Source organism: Sprattus sprattus (assembly GCF_963457725.1).
Source record: "Sprattus sprattus genome assembly, chromosome: 17".
Lineage (NCBI taxonomy): Eukaryota > Metazoa > Chordata > Actinopteri > Clupeiformes > Clupeidae > Sprattus > Sprattus sprattus.
In genome coordinates, this window is record NC_137915.1 from 23,230,391 (window position 1) to 23,253,614 (window position 23,224).

At 43.8% G+C, this 23,224-nt stretch overlaps 1 protein-coding gene across 1 annotated transcript in view; it reads left to right on the forward strand.

The window, feature by feature from the left end:
• Positions 1 to 1,150: 1,150 nt before the first annotated feature.
• The window catches only part of LOC308378603 (cadherin-10-like), a gene marked incomplete at both ends in the record, with an annotated part of 33,335 nt that continues 11,261 nt past the window's right edge, over positions 1,151 to 23,224 (forward strand). Inside the window, 5 exons of the mRNA XM_080855540.1 lie at positions 1,151 to 1,414; positions 13,455 to 13,749; positions 18,926 to 19,045; positions 20,434 to 20,601; positions 22,123 to 22,328. Coding sequence (XP_080711666.1) covers positions 1,151 to 1,414; positions 13,455 to 13,749; positions 18,926 to 19,045; positions 20,434 to 20,601; positions 22,123 to 22,328 — 1,053 coding nt within the window. The remainder of the gene's footprint in view (positions 1,415 to 13,454; positions 13,750 to 18,925; positions 19,046 to 20,433; positions 20,602 to 22,122; positions 22,329 to 23,224) is intronic.

Sequence of the window (23,224 nt, forward strand, 5' to 3'; positions counted from 1 at the left end):
ATACAAATTTGTGCCGAGGACGAAAAAAAACCTCAAGTGTCTTTGTTCAGTCAAATGCATCAGATGACAATGTACCTGTCCTATGATTCTTTTTTATCGTTTTTTTTTCCCATCCTTTCTTTCATTCTTTTTTTCTTTTTTGTTCGAACAAATGCTTCTGGTTCTCCTGCGCTAACCCCCGTGAGAGGCTTAATGAATGCATGTCAAGAGTGGCACCCGGCACTACAGCCTTTTCGGCCTCCTCCGCCGAATATTAAAAAAAGCACCCTCACGCCCCGCTCCACTCCTCTGTGCTACGCGACGACTGGCAATGAAGATTTATTAGGATTAACTTTCCAAAAGTCAATAAATTATGCATGCCTCCTCCAAATTACCTATCAGGAGCGTGTTCCTGGAGGAGCGTGGGCCGCGGCAAGACGTGGCTAAAACTCCGCTCTCTTCGCCAGCTGCTCTCGCCGCTAGCTGCTACTGCCGCTGCAGTTGGCCACTGTAGTCAGTAATTAGAACCTCACAGTGAGCACAGTCAGTGGCAGGGGCCCGGGGTGAAGGCCTTGGTGGGTCAGAACAAAGGGCACTGTGGTTGCCCACGTACGCATGCACACATAGAATACAAACTTTTTTTGCCACAGGGAGAGCCAGGTGAAGTGATACTGTAAGAGAGAGAATCTATCTATGACTATGAGAAAAAGGTTGCATTAATATGGATCAGGATTTCTTTTCTAGTTGCTCTCTTTCTCAGTACATATCGAGGATCAATAGGGATTATCAATAGAGATATCAAGTGAGAATGTCTTTCAATATGCATTTTTGATTCTTTACCAGAACAGGACAGCTTAAAACTTTTGTTCCCCCCTACCAATAACCTTGGAATGATTTAAACATATTGCCTTGCTATGTGTATGAGTTCCCTGTGGATTTCTGTGCCGTGGATTACCAGGGATTAACTCTCACTGTTGGGTGTTTTTCGCTAATGTTATGTTGTGTGTTGCTTTTCCTCGCAGGGACTGGGCTGGACCTCTCCAAAGATTGCCTTGGGTGGTTAAAATGCCCAATTTTGTGGCACTGGATTCCAGAATAGCCCTCTCAGCACTCCTCTCTCCTTCCTAACTGTCTACTCATTGTCAAAGTCACCCCTCGCTGATCGGATACCATGATCCTCAGTCACGTCCTCCCTCTCGTGGTGCTCCTCATTTTGGATTCTGCTGTGCCTCTGCCCACTGGAGAGAGCCAGTGGAATGTCACAGATGTCGATCATGTCAATGACACTTCAACGTCACAGACAGATGTCCATGTCGCCACGATGCAGCGGCAGACTGAGGGCAAAGTTCTGCGCCGCACCAAACGAGGGTGGATGTGGAATACCTTTGTTGTCATGGAGGAGTACACAGGAAATCTGGACCAATATGTGGGCAAGGTAAAGATTGTATGTGCATTTGTGTGTGTGTGTGTGTGTGTATGTGTGTGTGTGTGTGTGTGTGTGTGTGTGTGTTTGTGTGTTTGTGTGTGTGTGAGTGTGTGTGTGTGTGTGTGTGTGTGTGTGTGTGTGTGTGTGTGTATGTGTGTGTGTGTGTGGCAGTGTGTATGTCTGTGTGGCGAGTGGTTATATTGAATGTGACTCATGGTCTAATAGGTGTTCAATGGCAGTTTGTTGGGTGAAGAACATCATTATTGCACCTAATAGAGCACCTAACTAAGTGTACCCCTCAGCACGAGTCAACTGCCACTGCTGCCGAGCACAATCATCACGTCATCCGGTAAAAGCAAACTGGAATTATTGAATGTATCGGATGTAGGCTGGCTGCAGAGAGAATCTCGACCCTCCGGAGAGCAGGCTGGAAAATGTGAGCTGTGAGCACTGGGCTGCCTCCGAGAGCCCTAGATTATGCAAACGAGAATCTTAGTTGAAGGAGCACAAGTTGATGCAAAAAGAAACAAATCTCAGAGCCAGAGTGCACTCTCTCTCCCTCTATATCTCTCTTTCGCTCTGCCTCTCTCTCTCTCTCGCTGTCTCTTTCACTCGAGTCGTTCTCTCTCTCTTTCTGCCTCCCTCCTACTTCCTCCAGCTCTCTCCTCCTCTCCCAGCACTCTGAAAGGTGTGCCAGCCTTCCTGTCTGCCAGCGGCGGACAGATAAGCATCGCACCAGAGGAAGTGTTCCTCTGAGCAGCCTGAGCCGCCAGATCAGAGCTGCCGTTGCTGTTGCTGCCGCTCTTCTTGTCAGGCATCCTCTGCTGCATACACATGTGTGTGTGTGTGTGTGTGTGTGTATGTATGTGTCTGTGTGTGTGTGTAAGTAGCAGCGGGGCTGGCTAACGCTAACCCGGCGATGGCGGTAATTTGGAACACCGCATTGATCCCTCCCCCGAGAGAGGAAGAGAGGGGAAAAAGCGGGGCGACTGTTGACAGCCAATTTTCGACACGGAAGCTCACTTTCATCGCCCGCTTCATCCTCGCAAGTAAACAAGTGTCATGTGCCGGGTGCTTGCGCTGGAGTGGAAGAGTAACGAGAAAAATGAAAAGTGAGAGAGGGGAAGAGAGAGAGAAAGGGGGGGGTGGTAGGGAGGGAAGGGTGCATGTGGATGAGTACTTTGAGATAGCATCTCTCTCACTTGTTAGGAGCGCAAAGCAAACATCGAGAAGAAAAGAAAGGAATTAAACAATAAATCTCTGTGAGCAGAGAGGCAGAATGTGATTCTTTTTTCGTAGGGGGTGGGGGGCGTTGGGGCTGGGGGTGCCGTGTCATGAGGCGACGGAGCCTGGTGGATTGAACCGTTGCCTCGTCCCACTGCCGCGACCTGGCTCGCTTCCCAGGGCCACTTTGATGGCTCTCTGGACTTTGCTGGTGTGACAGCAATCACACACGTTTGGCTCCTGGCTCCCCCACCCTCCAATCACGTTCCCAATTAAAATGCCAGAAAGACATGGGGCCACAATAAATACAGCAAAGGGAAGAATTCACAGCCATGTGTGGCTCCTGGGGATGGGGGTGGGTGGTTAGGAAGGGGCCCTATTGCATTTAGAGGCCCAGGGAGACGCCATCAAAGACATTGATGGTCTTCCTCATAAAGATAATTCCCCAGCCTCTGCTCAGCACGGCTGGAGACCATATTTATTCCTATCCTATCACGCCCCACCTCCCCATGACCTCGCAGCGCTGCCTGCTGATTGAAGACTCCGCCTCGCCGCCACCGCCGCCACTGCCGCCACAGATCCGACAAATGGCAGAGAAAATGACCCAAACAAACCACCGACAGTAAATGCGCTAGACCGCTACGCTTGGCATATTGACACTTCAACAAATTAATTTTGAATCTCTCTTTCTGTCTTTCTCCATCTCCCTCCTTCCCTCCTACTGTGGCCAACCTCTCGAAGGAACGTTTTTCAATTATGTATATGATGAAATGCATTTTGTGTGGGAGAGCATGAGCATAAATTAACAGCAGCGGAAAATGAACTTGGTGCATCATGAGAGACGACTAGATTCACTTGGCAAAATAAATATCACATATGAAAAAATAAGTCCTACAAAATTAGGCAATCATCCTACATGCTATATCCATTACTTATTATCCATTATTTTCAACATGTGGATGCAAACCAGACTTATCAGGGCACGCTACAAGTGTTGTTGAGAGCAATACTAAAAGCTCTACTGCACTGCAAAGTGAGCAGACGCTCTTCAGGGCTGCTCTCTCCTTCTCGCCAGGTTCTGAACTGAGTGTTAGCTTAGCACCTGCGAGGCGTAATTTCCCCTCAGGTCTTGGGGATGGCATCTGCTCAAGACGTTAACTAACACCAGAGCTCGCATTGCTCTCTTCCCCTCCAACTGCACAGTCGAGACCAGTTTGGCCCCTCGGAGGAGGGGGACCTGAGCCCCTCGTTTCCCTGGTGCGTGTTCACCTGAAGTGCTGAGTGGGTCGGATCAGAAGTGCGGGTGTTCAGGAGGCAATCTGTCGCTCTTTTGTGTGCAGAGCCAGCGGAGAGGGCAGTCCCTTCACGGTCGGTTCCGTCAGCAGCGGCCATGTGAACAAAATTCCATTAACCTCCCACCGGCTCGAGAGCCATTGTGGAGGTCCAGTAAACAAACTCTTTAGCCAGCCATCCACTCCAGTGTAACTTGCCCACGACACTGAACAAACACTTGAGCCACCTCCTCAGATGTGTAGCATGCACCTGTGTGTGTGTGTGTGTGTGTGTGTGTGTGTGTGTGTGTGTGTGTGTGTGTGTGTGTGTGTGTCTGAGTGTGTGTGTGTGTGTGTGTGTGTGTGGGTATGGAGTATGTGACTCTGTACATTAGTAAAATGAAAGGGGAATGGCTTGAGGAAAATGTCACATCTGTGCACTGAATATTTCATGTTTTCAGCGCCTTGTTGAATAGAGCAAAGCCGGCGACACTTCCAATGATTTTACAGAAAAATGTCAGGTGAACAATTGGCATGATGAATCTGGTTTGGCTGCTCATCTGATGGATTTCATCCAGTGATGCACTCACAGTATTCAAACATTTCTTTTATGTTTTCGTGGACATGGTGGTGTAAATTAGACTCAAACCAGTTTGCAAGTCACATTGAACACTGTTTGTTTTTCTCATTTTAGACACACAACCATCAGTAGTCCAGAAGCCGTTACACTATTTATGCATGAAGGCATGTGATGTCACATAATTGACTAAAACAATCCACTTAATGTGATTAACGTGTCAATGTCTTAAATATTTGTAGCTTCTATGATCATGTAGTTCAAAGGTTAGCTAGGCTACATCTAGCCTGTGGAGGAACAGCCATGGTGTTAGTCAGGCAATTGTATATACATACAATACAACTGCACCTTTAACTTGAATAGGACAAATGATCTGCCTTTACCGTTTACATTTGCAGGAAGGCCTACCAATGACCCTATAAGTTGTTTTACTATGTTATTTAATATTTAATGTTGAGACTGTATAGAAGAAAAGCACCACATATGAAAGCTGTCTTTCACTCTGTTCGCCTTGGAATAATAGTTCCCCAATATCCTAAAGAGGTGTTCCAGCTCATTTCCAGACCTGCAGATATCCATTGGCACCGTACTTAAAGGTGCGTGTTCAGAAAGAGTAGCATGAGATGCCGGAGCAGCCACCGCTGAATATGAAGCCTTCCAAACAATAAATGAGGAACAGTGTTTGTTGATTGTTTTCCTTACCCATAAGCTTTATCCATAGACTGTTATTACAGCTGTCCAAACTCACTCAAAGCAAATGGTCGCTTGTAAGTGTGTGCGTGTGTAGGGCAATTTCTTGTGGTGAGTTGGAGAGCGTGTCCCTCCCAACCTTTTCAACATGTCTACATGGAGGAGTGTGTTCAGGTTATTACTGGGCTGAAACCATCCTTTCAGTCAAACAAGTGAAGTCAAAAAAAGTGATTTTCAGTCAGCTCAGGGGCACCAGACCACAAACAGCACACACCATTTTCAGTGACATAACATGAGCGAGGGACACATCATAGTCAGTAAGATGGATGAAGAAAAAAATGGTGACAGACAAAGACTGCGCCCCAGTATGAGTGTGTGTGTGTGTGTGTGTGTGTGTGTGTAAGGTACCGGGGGGGGGGGGGGGGGGGGGGGGAGGCAGGGGGCTGGGGGAGAAAAGCGAGGGAGCTAAAGAAATGGGAGAAACACACAATAATTATTCTGTATCCATTCTGGACTTGATCTCTACTTCCCTATCTCTTCCGCACAGCACTGAGCAATGCTCACAACAGACCTGACAGGAATTGCCAATGATTCAGCTGCCTCACTGCATCTCCCTATTTGTGTGTGTGTGTGTGTGTGTGTGTGAGTGTGTATGCAAGGGATTTAACTCCTCGAGCCGCTCGGAGCGTCAAAGGCTAATTTTGTGCTACATGATTTTTAAAAAGGCAAATGAAAGGCAAAGAGCTGCAGAACCTTGCTGCGCATTCCTCCATAGCCACTCTCTGCTCATTACAATCAAGGCCACTCTAACACCGCCCAAAAATAAACTCCCTACAAAAACAGGCATGTTCGACGCCGTTACCACATTCTTTATCTCGCAGCTGCACCACCATTTCTCCACTCTTTCTCCCTCGTTTTTCACACTGACGAGCTAACGAGCAATTGTTCCGCGATTATTCCTATTTCCGAACAAAAGGTCTCTCTGTTCAAGTTTTGTGAATGCCACTGAGGGGTGGATCTGGAGCTGGGGACTTGGAAGGGCTAGTGCAACTCCCCCTCCATCAGTATTCAGCGCCTGGCCTGGAATATGCCACAGCGTTTCTGGATGCCGGATGTGTTGCCGGGCAGCCAACTGCGGGCAGGAATCTATGAAATCAGCAGGGTGGTGGTTTTAATTTTTCTGCTTGTGTTTATTGTTATTTTGTCCCGCGGAATACTGTTATGCTGTGGTTTTTTTTTGTTTTCCTTTTCATGAGCCGTGGGTAATGACCAGAATACCGCTGTAAGACACGTCCGTCTAAAAAGGTCTTTTACTGCCTTTCCAGTGTCCGCAGGGGGTTCTGCTCAATAATTAGGGCACACAATGCTGTTCCGAGAGCTTTTCTCCAAGCCGCAAAATAGAGTGATTGGCCACATTTCAGAGAGAAAACATCTGGTGCATGGCCATCCAGCGAAAGTGCATTACATAAAGACGGGTGGGTAGAAAGACATAAATGGACTCACAATCAATTAGGATTTCATGGCAACAATAGCAACTTCTCCTGAAAATGCAATGGGCAAAAAAACAAAACAAAAAACATTCCCTCCATGTCTTTTTTGGTAAGAGCCTAGAAATAGTCCCCATCTTCTCCAGAGAGTGTGGAGGGCCGTCCAGATTTGTAATGCTTGTTGGGGTGGAGAGGTTGGAGTGCTGAAGGAAGGCAGGAGGGGGGGCAGGGACTGGGCACTAGGCCGTCTCACTCTGGGAGCACTTGGGCCGTTTTGCTGCCCATGCACATCCAGCAAGTACCCAAGGACATGAGCTCAGCGTGTTCTACCTTTAACTAGTCCAATTCCACAGGAAGTGCTGGGACCAAATCAATTCTTTTAAAGACGTTTCTTTCCTTTTTTCCATTATGGTTCCACATTCATCAGAAACAACCATTCTGCTTGCACACTTTCCCTTCAAATTCTCCCCAAACGACCTTGATCTGGAACAGAGGGACATGTGGGGGACCATTTGAGCACAGATGGTTAATGTAATTAGAGGTCTCTCGGATGTGAGGATGATTGAAAGGTCCCATTGATCTGGGGAGATGAGAGGGAAGTGTGGTTAGCCTACTCATAAACCGATGCTATTAACTTCTACAAGCAAACATGTAAATTAGCGAACTAGTAACACATCCCATTATAAGGGTCTGGGCAAAACTTATAACCACATATTATCAGAGACGGGTTTGGTTATATATTTATAGGGTTTAAATCCATAAAACATTATATATGTGCTCATGTTGGTTATTATACATGGGGGAAAGGGGGAAAAATGCCACCATTCAGCTCAAGTGAGAAATTATGATGAAAGCCCAAACTGGACTCTCCTATTGATAAGGATTTACTATATGGCCTGCTTTTTATCACTGTTTAAATTTCAAACACATAATCAATTATGAATCGAGATTTAGAGCCATCATTAATAAAGCATAAAGCTTCCATCATGATGTGGCGCAAAGGTCTGTTGGTTTCTCCCAGCATGCCATGTGAGCGAGACATTGTTTGTCTGTAGATTTGTTCTGTTCTGAAATGATGTGGTTCATGCCTCCCTTTTGTGACTGGTGTGTGTGACAAGCATTATGTCTGTGTTATGCTGATTTGAGTCTGTTTTAGGTCATTGTGTTAGTTTAGCCTTATCTGTCCACCGTCACTGTAAGGGTCAGCGTTAAGTAAGACTATTTACATTTCTCCGGGTCTGTGTATGTGATTGAGTTCATGTGCTGGTGAAAATAAACAGAATTCCTGGTCTGGTGTACAGGAATTGCATTAAGAATTGTAATCTCTGCCTCCCGACGCCTCCTTTCACGCTAGACCGCCACAATATGCTGCAGGATGCTGTCGGTATTATAGCGGCCGTCTGGGCACTTCTAGGGTTTACACGTGACAGTTGCTTGAAATCATGGAACATTTGTCTGATGGGAATCTAAATTCACTCTTTTATCAGCTCTAGCACTTTGTGTGAAAAAAAAGAAAGAAGGCAAAACTTGATAAACCTTCATTTGGCTTCAGAAGCGATAAAACAGCCAAACCTATCGAAGTCACAGTGACCATCTTGTTTGTTGTCCACCTTGAGCTCAAATTCTAAGGGGTGGAGGGGGCAGTGAGTTTAGGAGGACTGCTGATGGTGTAGATTGTATGATGCATCTTTAGCCACTCTCAAAGTTTAGAGTGCTCCTTGAGGTCTGCGCAAGGAAGCTGAGACACACTTACTGGCCATCACTCAAAGCAACATTTAACACAGCGAAATGGAAAGGGCCCTGTGCGGTGCACTCAGCACAAAATAAAATCCACCATTTCAATAGAGTTGTTTTTTTTCTCCACACTGAAATAGGCTCACAGAAACCTAGAAGTTTCCAGAAGCTATCCGATTAAACAGCTGTTTTGCCCTGCTGAAACGCACATATTTTTACTGGGTCCCGCTTTACTGAAATTGGTGTGCTTTTGCCTAGCGTTGTGTGAAAGCTGCAGCAGTTTGCAGTGATCCCATATTGTGTTAAAGGCCCCAGGAGAGCAGTACTTTATAAACAGAATGATTTGAGGCAATCATACTGAGGGTACAATGGGAGTCACTGCCTGTTAGCATTTTGAACCTGACGGCTTGGCCTCCATTATACTTGAGCAGAGAGAAAACGCTTTTTTAATTTGTGTGTTTTGTGAGTGTGTGAGTGTGTGTGTGTGTGTGTGTGTGTGTGTGTGTGTGTGTGTGTGTGTGTGTGTGTGTGTGTGTGTGTGTGTGTGTGTGTGTGTGTGTGTGTGTGTGTGGTGTGTGTGTGTGTGTGTGTGGGTGTGTGTGTGTGTGCATGTGTGTGGGGGTGTGTGCTTGCACATAAATGTATGTGTGGTTGTATTTGTGTGTGTAAGTGTTTTACTTCCTCATTTAAGACAATAAACAGCCCATGTAAATCCCTTAAGCCTATGTGGTCTGTTGACTGTCAAACAGCAATTAGCCGGCAGACTTTACAATGGAGTGTGTGTGTGTGTGTGTGTGTGTGGGGGGGGGTGGGGTATAACAGAGTGTCCCCTTCAGCTTAGCACTTTTGAGTCTGACATCTCTTGATTCTTTTAAGGGATTAATGGCCACTTTTGAAAGGCAATGGGGGAACGGAACGGGCGTTGCGCAGGGTGTACCAGAGGATTTCACAGCTGTAAAGGACGTGGGATTTCCAATTATGCCGCCATTAGGGGATTCTACCCATGTTTGAGGTGGTGTGGAGGGCAGTTCACTGTCTTACATTCAGTTCAGTCTCCACTCCCATCAGGATTATGAAATCCAGCAGCTGACACCACTCCTGTCACAGACATAACACATGGGGTGTGTATCATGGTTATTGTGAACATGGCTTGTTTTGGATCACATGCTACTATTTGTGCTATACACATTGTGTTCAGTTCAGTGGGCTTCACGGTTCTGTTACATTGAACTGATGCATTGTAGTGTTGGTTGTTTTATCTACTGCACAATTAGAAATATTTTTTGAACATGTGTTTAAATGTTCTAATATTCAGATGTTATGATCGACTGATTACAATGTTGTGAAGAGAATACGAGCCAAATATTGCACATAGAAAAATGCACTTATGCTAATGAGTTACTGCATTTCAATCCCACAGCTATTTTGGCAGGCATATATTTAACAGTAGTAACAAGGGCCAGTATTCTTTCTCAATGTGCTGGTTGCACAGCCACCATGTCATAGCCAATGAAGGGGGACCTCAGTACTGGCAATCTTACCCATAACTCAACTGGCCAGCTATGCATTTGGAAATGTATGTATACAATGCTCTCTCTGTGTGTATTAGTGAGTGAAGGAGAGAGAGAGAGAGAGAGAGAGATAATTAGATATTCTCTTTGCCTGTGATGTTATTTATATCCATGAAGAGATGTTGTACGTGGTGTCCCTTTCTCATTGTCACTCACACGGTGGGCCCTTAAGATGTGACGGCGAATAAACTCCAGAGAGAGTGAGAGAAAAAATGTCATTAACATGGCCATAATGAATTCCATGCTAATATTTGCATATATTAGAGTTGCACTTCAGAGTGTTTGCAGCTAGATCGTAATTAATATGATTACTACATTTGTGTGCATTTATTTTTACATTATGCATCTGTGGAGTCGTGAGGGTCAACATCCAGGTCCCATCAGTTGGTAGGGGTTAATTGCCTCTGTGTATGTACGCCATGTTGTTTGTGTATGAGAATTCATTCCATTTGGATGTCAAAGCAGATTGGTTGGTGTTTGAATGTGTGCATGTGTGTTTGTATTGGGGGGGTAATTTATTAGGCGGTCTTACCTTGCCATGCAGTCATATGCCATATTAATAAAAGCTTTGCTTTGTATAACGGATGGCATATATTCAAAACATAAAAACACAGTAACAATTTGCCATACTGCTGTTTTGGCCATAAATGACATACTCATGGGTAATTAAGTATAAGCTACAGTCTTCATTTCAAAATGAATCTGTTAACCAGTAGAACATGATAGACAGGGTGTTACCACAAATGATGCCAGATGCCTAAGGCGAGTGTCTTGCATGACAGTTTTACCAAACACAATACTATAATCATTCTTGAATCCAGATTGTTGTCCATTGACCAAAAAGAGACATAACTAGATAAAAATGGAACTCATATAGTTCATGTCTATGGGTGCTGTGTGTGTGTGTGTGTGTGTGTGTGTGTGTGTGTGTGTGTGTGTGTGTGTGTGTGTGTGTGTGTGTGTGTGTGTGTGTGTGTGTGTGTGTGTGTGTTATGTAAGGTCCCTGAACAGTAAGCAAATCTGTGATGGAATAAAAGGGAACACTTCTGAATAAAGAGGAGGGTTTTTTCAATAGGACACATAGAGTAGTCAATTAATAGTCTTTAGAATAATGGCCTGTGCTTTAACAGTGAGTAATTGTACCGAAGGATCTTTTAGAGGTGCATTGCTCAGATAAAGAGGAGACAATAGTTCGTTCTAAAATGGGATGTTGACCCTGTGCTTGGCTCGAGCTCAAATAGAAGTATTGCAGAATGATCTTATCTTCTGTCTTAAGTATGTCATCAATCAACACTCATTATGCAGTGAATGATGTAAGCATTTATACAGAGGATAGATGGAGGACAGTCAAACTAACCAACAAACTAATATTTTAACACATGGTAGCACGTTAGTGTACAGAACATATTTTAACCATTACCACATAACTAATATGTGTCTGTAGAAGTGCACAATAAGGTCTGCATTGAGCATCATTGATCATTTATTATGAATTCATTTGCCTATTTCTTGATCTTAATATGTCACTTATTCTTGATAAATCTTTTATAACCAACTAGATGCTCTCAACCTAAGCTTACTGATGCTGCTAGTGGTGACTAGGAAGTGTGGTCCCTGTTCTAAAGTGGAAACCTGCTCAAGAATAATGAGTGTACTTTAGGGAACTTAATATGCATAATTACCTGATGAATTCTTGATTTGAAGCCTAGTGCTCCCGTTAGAGAAAGTAGTGCGTTTTTTGAAGAAAAAAAAACGTTACGTTGGTTGTCAATGGTAACCATTCAAGAACATTGATATGGAACGGCGATTTAACTTTTCTACTGGGACTACGTCCAAGGTGTCCATCTATACGAACTTATTGTACACCCCATTAGCCAATCAGAAAACAGTATTTCGTTCCAGAGGGAGATAATCAGCAATACCTACATAGTATACCGTTACTGACCGTTACTAACATCAATTCCCTGTTCTAACGTGAAGGATCACTTTCCATAGAATCAGACTGAAATCATATACATTTATCCTTCATAAACTTTAAATATATCATTATTCCTTTAAAACAGGTTCCTTGTTCTAAAGTGGAGGCTCATAGTTTTCTAATGACAATGTCAAAAGGATGAAAACCTTCTGAGAGTTTGACATTTTTATTTAGAAAAATAAATTACAGGACAGTTTCTCAGAACATGTGTCCAAAACACCCTACCCCAGCCTTCCAAAGTAACCATACTTTTTCCAACGCCTTAAGACTCTGACAGATGTCTCTGTCTTGTTAGATTACAAGATGGACTTGTTGGTCAAGTTCGTTTGTTTGTAAAGTAAAGTTTGCAGGTAGGAATACCTATTCAACAACTATTCTGCTACTACAATTGACATATTCAGACAGCATATTGTGTCCCTTAAGTAAAGTGTTACCAAATAATTAAACAAATAAATAAATAAACAGACCAGAAATTCACTGAGACCAGTAAACTTATTTTATATCTTTGGGTTGACTTCAAGACTCTATATACTCTCAAATTATGGGTATCATTATGCCCACCACTCTCTCTATCACACACATACACAAAAACACTATCTGCTGTTAGACTTTTTGCTATACTACTGTGTGGTAGCAAAGACACACAAACTATTGAAGGATAGAACCTGACCGAAGCATTACAACATGGCAAAGCCTATACTAAGGCTAAGACTCAGACATTCAGTGCAACACATAAATCTGCCATGCTCTGGAATCTACTGCCGTCTTTGAAAGTGTTCATCACATGCAACAGCAGGAGCAAAGCTACCACCACTAGATCATTCCCTACCAGTACCAGCACAACTGCAAGAGCCACTTAAAGACCCTTCTTTCAAACGTATGCCTTTGTGTCTCCAGCAAGCTTGACAACCACCACATCTACGACAACCACCACTCAAAGCTAAAGCTTTAAACAGGCTTTTTGCAGTCTTACATAACTGCATAAGGTATGCCCACTTCTTTCATTTATTTTTTATATTTATTTAACAACATTTCATCTTATTTTGCTACGGAAATTAATTGGTGTTGTGGGAGGGGCGATATTTATAATGGGGTTATGTGAGGCCCGTGGCCTGCATACCTCTTGTTCGTTGACAGGCCTCTTCAGGTGGCAGTTGCAATCAAGACAACAATCTGTGCAATCAGCTGAAGAGGACTGAGGACTTAAAGTATGCACTTGGGTTGCTAAGGAACAGGTGTAAACTGGAAAGATGTTTGTGCAAGGTCTTAAAAGAAAGTTAACCATTCACTATGAAAGAGTAATTGTGGGAGGGAAGGGAACACGTATCACAAATGTCTGAACACCTCAAAGCCACTTCTCCTAATGAAGCAATCCAAAGAATCCAAGACATTGTGACGATGACAAATAAAAAAGAAAGTGCCCATTTGAAATGAAAATTGTTTCATGTCATTCATAGTCTTCTCTATATGTCTTTCTCCCGTCTCTTTTTCTCTCCTTTTCTCTCCTTCCCTTCCAGTTGCACTCAGATAGAGACAGAGGAGATGGCAGTATAAAATATGTGCTTATTGGTGATGGAGCCGGCGTGGTATTTGAGATCAACGAGACATCGGGCGACATCCACGCAAAGAAGCGCCTGGACCGTGAGGAGAAGGCCTACTACATTCTGCGCGCCCAGGCCGTCAACCGGCGGACCGGCCAGGCCCTGGAAGACTGGTCCAACTTCACCATCAAGATTCATGACATCAACGACAACGAGCCCAAGTTTGAAAGAGACACGTTCCTGGCCACCGTGCCCGAGATGTCAGAAGTGGGTGAGTGAAGGGTCTGATTTCAAACTGTGTTACCCTGCAAAGTACAAAGCCAAAATAAAAGCTAGCAGTAGCATTTCCAGCATGCACAGGTCTAAGAGGGACCCGGGTTCGAAGCCGACTCAAAACCCAATCTCTCTCTCCCACGCATCTCCGTTCTCCCTTCACCATCCTGTTTAAATAAAAGCAAAAATCCCCAATATTAAACTTTATAAAAGAGGTAAAACAACCCATGAATTGAAATATTAGCTCCACTGAGACAGCATTTTTGACAGTTTGGGAGACAGCCTTTTTTGTTATCGTCGCCTGCACTCAAGCCTAGACACGGAGAGAGTGAAGGATCTTTTTTTAACAGCGACTTTGATGGAGGTGCACCGCACAATCCTGCAGGCGGCTTTCGGAGAAGCACAGACAAGAGTGTGAGCGGTGTGAGTGTCATGTCCCGTGTCATATTAGTTCTGAGGGAGATGGGATGGCTCCTGTTGTGAAAGATGAAACGCGAGCGGCCTGAAGGACGTGCTTTGTTTACGGGCAGAGGCAGCAGGGTGGCTCGGATGTTTTACTCTCTTTTGTGTGGGAAGAAGCAGTGCCGTTAAAGTTAAAATTCAGTGGTCGTGCCGATGAGACTGATAAGACCTGAGGAGATCGTTATGAAGACTTACGGTCATTGCTCATCATAATAATCACAAACCTTTTTTTCTAGCTGTTTTTCTAGCTCCACATAGACAGCAGGACACAAAAAGGAGTTCAGAAAACTCCTTCAAATATTACTTCAATGGGCTAACAAAACAAATCAATTTCAAATGAATTTGGTACATAATGCAGTAGGGTTGAGAACCTAGATGAAGTCAAATACATTATAATCCTCTTAAAATAATAGCTATGATGATGAAGATTTTGTAACAACCGTAGCTATCGACCATGTGCACGTGGCCATGGAGCACAAGCTGAAATCAATCCTCTGCTATGAGGCCAGCGCTGACCTTGCCTCTGGGGTCAGTCTCGCCATGCAGTGACTCAAAACTAATTTGCAGAGAAGGTAAACACCTGGAGCAGGTTTTGATTAGAGATTATGATCGTGATAATGCAATCATTTGATATTCTGATCAATGAGCCTAGCCAATGAAACCAGAGACCACATTGAGCGAATTAACACCATTCTCAGACTTATTTATTTATTTTTTTAAGGGGGAAAAAATGCCTGGAATACACAAACTCCTACTGTTCTTGCACAGCACAGCGCTGTGTTTTCTGTTATTTACGAAGGTGATAATAAATGCTTTGAAAGTGTGAGAAATTCCCAATTAAAATCCCAAATAGAATTTAGCCTGAAATGTGCTGCTAAACTTCGATAGAACAACATTGCATGTGTTGCCCCATTCATGTGTAATCAAAAACATAAAAACAAACCAATATGCATCCATCACACTTCCTGTTTTTACCAACATTATAACCCATTAACACCAATGACACTGGTTAAGGTAATTGTGATCTATCACCTGTTGAGTGTCATAGAAAACTATTTCTGCATGTTCTGTCCCACACTCACATTAACGAGGCACTTAACGCATCCACGAGAGAGAGAAAGCACTGAACTGAAGGGTTGCTAGAATGTTTACCTCTACTAGCCTCTTCGTCTGTGTAAACAGCAGCCCAGTCGGCAGCCACAGAGGGAGTCCACACGGGAGTGTTAGTCTGTGGGAGGATGAGCACACACTCCGCTCATACAGCCAATAATGCCAGTTAAACACAACGCAAACAAACACACACACCCCGACAGCGTTGGAATCGCCGAATAGCGGTGGAAGCTACTTACAGCAATAACAGAGAAGCAAATAGAAACGGTCTGGGGCTGAAATGGTACTCGCTATCCTTCGTAACATTGCAGTGCTTTATGTGGATGGTAAAAAAAACACTTTACTGTCATGTAATGGTGACAGATTGTTGAATGTAGAAGGGTTGTTGGTGTCATCCAGTGTTTACCAGCATTTGCGTCTTTCTCTTGCTGTATTTTAAAGCAGTTGGACATTGTGCTGGTGAGTTGAGCACTTTGTGTCTTGTGGTAATGGCCATCATTCTTTAAACCTCAGAAAATGTCCAAGAACATCCCAGGAAACAAACCAAATGGCTGCTTACTGTTCTGTTCAATGGAACTGCTCTGTTTCTGATGTAGCTGCCCTCTAGGATAACGCCATTCTGGGTTCTGCCTTATCCTCAAAATAAATATATTAATAACAGATGGATAGGTGGTTTTCCTGGTAATACCATAAGCTGGAATCGGAAATGGACTTGGGGCTTGCCTTTCCCATAACAACACACCAGCAGTTGGACACAATTGTGATATCTGTTACCTTATGGCCTAGTATGAGTTTGTATGATTGTTTTGAAATGTGACAAGGCATTTAATGTGGATGGTGGATACTATGAGGAACGTGAAGATACTTCATACTTAGGTGTTCTTTCATTATTTGTCTTAATTGCTAGTTAAATGGTTTGCATAAGTCAGCTGGACAGTGTGTGTGTGTATGTGTGTGTGTGTGTATGTGTGTGTGTGTGTTTGTGTGTGAGCAGGTGTGGGGTCTGAAGGCTGCTATAGAAAGTGTTTCAGGGTTCGGGGTGGACCAATACATATTCTGTGATCTAGACAGTGAAAGCATATATTTGAGTCGAAGACTGTACACTGATTTATTGTTCCAGATGGACTTGATTATTGACAACTATTATGGGGTAGCTTCTGCGGGAATTGCACAGACTAATAACCATGATGTCCAATGTGGTAAATGATACTGTTGTAATGTTCAGTTGTATCCTTATCTTATCTCAAGGGGAGTTAAAGGAGAATGTGTAAAACAAAAGCCATAATATCATCTCACAGCACTCATAATATATTATGTCATTATCCTCTAACTTATATAATCACTTCTGGTTCATTTTGTTTGTGATTAATTGTATTATAGCATATTAACATTTTCATGAATGATCACTCATGGTATAATTTATCATGGATTTTTTTTTACAGTGCAATACAGATGCCCTAATTGTGCATTATTGATTCGGGTTTGAGTGAACTTCAAAGGTCATAACTTTCTCTATCTCTCTCTCTCTTTCTCCTGCACAACATGTGAATTTCGAATACGTTTCAATACGCCTGTAAGAAAGGTCATGAGCGCACCGGCGTTCTAGCCAAACAAACCGGCCATGTGTCGGGCGTGTGCCAGCCGGTGATCGGAGCGGTGATCCATGAAGAGTGAACTGAGCTTTTCCCCATGTTATCCGGCCGGGAATCTGAGCGCGACAGATGTTTGCACGTTCATTAGTATGCTTGGAGCCGGTCGGAAACCCGACGCGGTGCGGCAGAGGTCTCGCCGATGCCAAGGACGCCGTCGAGCAGTGGAACAGACAGCATATGCAACCCACCTTCACAGGGGCGACTGAAGAAAGAGGGGTCACCTCCAAAGTCCTGACCACAGGAGAACAAAGTTATTAGTAAAACACGCCTGGAAATCAACACACACACACACACACAGACAGACACATTCTCACACACAGACATACACATTTATTGGGAACATAAAAAGGAAAAAAAAACACAAAAAAATAGAGGGCACGAGAACACTAGCAATGCGTGATTGAGGATATGTTTACCTTTTGCTCCGGCATGCTATTTCTCTGCTTCCCTCTCTGATTTTATTAAATGCTCAGAGGACACTCCGTCATGCCTTTTGGGTCTGGGCTGAATGTTAATGCCGTCATTGCCAGAGACACCATCTAAAATTCACCCACAGAGTCAAAGACCTTCCTATTTTCCCAGCAGTGAAAGGACGACTACCTTTAAAACTAAATCGGAACCCAATCGGAGAAAAAAAAACTGAAAGAAGTGACCTGACCTTTGAGTTACATTTTATCCCATCTAAATGTAATAGATGTTTAGAGGTTTGATGCTTTGGGACAAGACACGGTTACCAGGACATCTGACCTCAGACATGAATGTGTCTGAACTTAAACATGAGGCAAGACAGGAGATGAAAAAGAAGAAAGGAAGAGATTACGCCTGATAACAGACGAAAAAGGGAGGAGGGGTACAAAATCATGAAAGATGAGTATAATGTGCCGATCTCATTTGGGGAGGAGATTAATTTTGAGATTATTGAGACAGATAATTATAACAGGGAGATAAGCACAAATCTGATCAAAGTCTCTCTGATCTCGCAACAGCCTTTGTATGGTCCATGGGAAAAAAAGCCAATTTGCCAGCAATCTCAAGCTTTTGTTTTACATAAAAGGTGCAGTATATTAATCACTCCATCCTGCTAGAAGTGATATAAGTATGATAATGATTCCCAGCACATCCTCACAACACAGATGAAGTATTTTGATTGACATATTTACAATGTGAGGTAAAAGCAAGCACACGTGGGAGAGACTGCCCTTAACGTTCATAACCATGTTAACGATTCCACAGGAGCTTTTGACTTGTTGAAAAGATTTACAGATTAACCTACTAGCCCCTGAGTGCACACTGTGTTGTGTATCTCCGTCTGTGTTTCTCTGTTTGTGTGTGTGTGTGAGTGTGTGTGTGTACGAGTGTGTGCATCTGTATATGAGTATGCATGTGCATCTGTGTTTTGGAGTGTGCGGAATGCGACACACCATAATGGGGTTAATTTCAAGCCATGGGGAACAAAATTGGATTGCGAGAGTATGTCGAATGCCAATGCGTCTTCATCAGAAGGAGCCTTCGGTTTGGAATATCATTACCCTGCTTGGAGATGCACGCCATCCAATTTTAGTGTGCTGCATTTCATTACGGGAGCCATCAGAGGCCTGTTTAATTTACCCAAATGATGTATTAGGGAGTAAATACCAGGCTACAAATATCACCAGGACTGTTTTGACAACATTAAAATGTTGACACCTTGATGACATGCTTTTCTTATGAACTGAATGATCTAATGGAGGGGTAATTGGACGAGAACCTAAGGAGTGCTTTGTAAACTTGGTGGTGATTCAAACCGTGCTGCTTATGTAAATGTGTCATTTTTCTCTCTCTCTCTCTGCCTCTCTCTCGATCTCTTTCTGCCCAATTCTCTCTCTGTGTCTCTCTCTTTTTCTCTTTGTTTCTCTCTGTCTCTCTCCTCTCTCTCTCTCTCTCTCTCTCTCTCTCTCCTTCCCTATGTAGGTACAAGTGTGGTTCAGGTCACAGCCTCAGACGCAGATGATGAGGAGTATGGGAACAGTGCCAAGCTGGTGTACAGTATACTAGAGGGGCAGCCATATTTTTCTGTTGATCCCAACAATGGTGAGAGATGTGTGCATGTGTTTTTTCATACGGCTGTGTTCATGAGTGTGTGTGTGTTTGTGTGTGTTTGTATGAGAGAGAAAAGAGAAAGGGAAATGCAAAGGAGGAAAAGAGGGAGAGGGGGATGTTTTCTTCCAACCGATACTTAGAGTTAATATAGGGGTAGTTCACCTTGGGCTAAACACAATGAGCTTAGAGTGTGCTGTATGTTTGTATTCCTTTTGTGTATAAGGAAAGGACTCACACATACACACACACACAAACGTGCGCTCACACGCGCACACACACACACACACACACACACACCTCTACACACATACATGCATTCAAGGTTATGAAATATATATGTGGTTTAACAGGTCAGTATGTTTCTGTATGTGTGAATGTCTTTGTTCATGTTTGTGGCTGTGTGCACCAGTGTGCACCATTTTGTATTTTGCAACAAAACAACAAAAAAAGCCCTCCCTCTTATTCTTCTGCTTTGACGTCACCTCCTCACCGCTTAGAGTGCGGAGGAGATGCTTGGTGCTGCTGAGTGACAATGCGCTCACAATAGCTGTCATTCTGGTGCATTGAGGCAAGAGAAATGTTCATTTTTCAACCGCACCGGCCACCCCCTCCCTGTCCGCTCCATCCCCATCCCATGTCTCCTTTCCCTTCTGCCGCGGCTTTCCACAGTACAGCATCCTGTGCTCTATCGCCGCAGTGAAACATAGAGGTGTACAGAGAGGTCATTATCGGTATCTGTATCTGTTCAAGCTCTTTTTGTGTCTTTGTTTTGTTTGTTCTTCCCTATGTAAAGCGTCTTTGGATACTAAAAAAAGCGCTATATAAGTCTAAGGTATTATTATTATTATTATTATTATTATTAATAATGACTAAATTGTCACATGAAATCGGGCACATTAAGCTACATTAACGCTGTCAAATGTTGTATTTTCTGACCTTATATTCATTGGCACATCCCTGCCTCTGCTTATTGTGGCCTTGCACATTTTGCAGAAAATATTACTTGTGCCAGTTGGGCTCAAAGTAAATATTCCCAGATAGCGCTTGTGGGCTTTGAACAGGTTAAGCTTAATTTATAGGTTGTGGGGGTTTGGAAGAAATTCAGCTGTCACACCAGGCTAGCTCCTGCACATAACGCCTTGATGCAAGAGTTAGTAATTTATTATCGTCCATTCTTTCTCATAATCCACCGACATTGTAGGTTATTTATTAAGATTCAGAATCAGGTTCACTTTATTTGTCATTCTTCAGCTCTTGCAGTTGAATGATATTGTGTTTTGTGTATCAGCCCCTTAGTTCAAATACAGTTATTACTACATTATTAAAATAAGATGAATTAATATATGTTCTTACTTGCCAAACAATTTCAATACTTACAGGCATCATCAGGACAGCCTTGCCCAACATGAACCGGGAGAACCGGGAGAAGTACCAGGTGGTGATCCAGGCCAAGGACATGGCAGGCCAGATGGGGGGGTTGTCTGGGACCACCACCATTAACATCACCCTCCTGGACGTCAATAACAGCCCCCCACGGTTCCTCCACAGTAAGTGTCCTCTCTCTCTCTCTCTCTCTCTCTCTCTCTCTCTCTCTCTCTCTCTCTCTCTCTCTCTCTCTATCTATCTCTGTGTCTCCCCCTGAGCCTATCTATAGCCATTAGGGGTAGCTAATACAGACAAACAGAGATGCTCATTCCACCAGGTGGCTGAAAGAGCTCAACTGCTGTTTACTACCAAACTCAATGGCTCACCATGGGGTTGGAAATATGAAGACAGATGCTTTCAAATAGCTTGTTCTTATAGCACTTAGAGTTCATTTCATTTGCACAGTAGACCCTGTTACTGCAACCTAGCAAGATCTGTTTGTCATGTGCAATACACTTAAGTGCGGTTTGTGTTCAGAGTGTCTTTGATTTACGTTGAGTGTGATGGCAACAGGCACATTACATGCGGGCTTGGCTAGATCACAGTCTCTGACTGTTGGGTCTGTGTGTGTGTGTGTGGGGGGGGAGGGGGGGGGGGGCTGCAATTGCTACAAGCAGAATGGTCTATAAACACAACACTCTCCATAACGGCTTGCCTGAAACACTCCGCATGGGATGCTAAAGTCGGGAGACAATAAGGTTGTTAGAAGTGCATGTCTTTATTTAAATGTCTTATTTTTCAAATGAACTACCCCTCCTTGTCTGTCAGTTATGTTCATTAAAATACCAGGAGGGGAACAGTGCTGCTATTTCAGTTCAGTATTTTGGTAAAAAAAAATGAGTGATTTGGCTGTCAGAATCCTGGAATGTCATGCCACAGTTCTGTATTCATGTTGTCCTGATTCTTTCATCGTGGGGGAGAAAAAAAGTCAAATAACAGTGTTACTTGCCACATTTGTGGAGTGACCCTTTTGAGAGAGATATCAAAGAAATAGGAAAACATCAGAAGCTCAGTGATACGCGCTCCATGTTAATTGGGGAGCTTTGGTAAATGTAAACAGCACAGTGTACACCGTACTCATCCCCACTCCACCCCCCACCCTCTCACCCCCCGGCTGTGTCCCAGGGGAAAAGCTGCTACTGCCGGCGCTGCAACAGCGACAGAGACGGAAAGAGAGAGACAGAGGCTGAGGCAGCGGCGGCGTCAGTCAGGGTGATAACTAATCTCTTTCTCTCCACTCAGCTTTCCCAGCCAATAAGCGTCAGACATCAGACAATGTTCCCGAGATGGGCCTGAAATGGCTCATTGAAGCTGAAATTATATTAAACAATAAACAAACAGAGAGAGAGAGAGAGAAAGAAAGAGAGAGAGAGAGAGAGAGAGAGATGGAAAGAGAGAAAGAGCTTTGGTTGTCTCCTGGGATGAGCAGGGGTTGGAAGCGGTGCACTCAAAACAGAACACACAGAAACACACTCAACAGTTAGGGGAATAAAGGCCCCACCATGTTCACACCTGACCATCTCATCACCTCCCTTGTCTTCTCTTCTCTTTCTTTCTCTCTTTCTCTTTCTCTCTCTATCTCTATCTCTCTCTCTCTCTCTCTCTCTCTCTCTCTCTCTCTCTCTTTCTCTCGCGCGCTAAAGCTGGCTACCATCTCTCAGTGCCGGAGTCTGCGAAAGTGGGATCTCAGGTGGGACGGGTGAAAGCCAACGATGCGGACGTCGGGAAGAACGCTGAGATGCGCTACAGGATTGTTGGTGATGACAGGCGCAACGGGCATGATGGGAGCGAAATGTTCGATGTGTTCACGGACGGCGCCACGCAAGAGGCTGTGATTACTGTGAAGAAGGTGAGAATATTCTCACAGGAGGGTTCTCTTATTAAGAATATATATATATTGCTAATATGTATTTTATAAACGTATAACCCTCCCTCTCACACACACATCCACTCACTCGCTCCAGCTTACCATCACTCACGGACACACTCTCATACACACACTCCAATCAATCTACCATCACACACACACACACACACACACACACATTAACATACTGAGAACTTACCATCAGCATACCTCCAAGCTGAATAAGCACCGTAATCCTCAAATCGAAGGCCTCGGGCCCTATTACCTCCACAAAGGTGCTTAAGTCCATTCTGCTCATTCTCCCGTGAGGAGACCCTCATTCCCCTCTTTGCATTTAGTGGAGAAAGCGTCTCGCTCAACCCTGCCTAGTTTCTCCTTTACTGCAGGCTTTAAAAAGCCACGGGCAATTATGCAAATATACCCCTGTAAAGATAGCTCTAAGAAATGGATACGCGGGTGTCGGCATCAATGGGCTGAGGTAAAAGATTGCACCTTGAATCTTTAATAGCCCCCTTAATATTAAGGGTATTAGAGCACTGTGATTGTGAATGCACAAAGGGGACTTTAAATTAAGAAATTCCAGTATAATCGCCTCTACTTTTTATTTTCAATAAGGGCGACGCATTGTGATAAAAAGTTCAAGCACTTTAATTAGCACGGGGGCTGTGTTTAAAGAGGCCTCCTGGACCTCAGCCATGCGCTCCAGCCTTTTAAAAAGTCCAGAGGTGCTAAAGAATGGAAAAAGAATGACTTGGGCACCCAATATCTCATGCCATAAGAAAGCATATCTAGCAAAGATATATCTCGTGTGTGTGTGTGTGTGTGTGTGTGTGTGTGTGTGTGTGTGTGTGTATACTCAAGTGCTTCTTTATATTAAA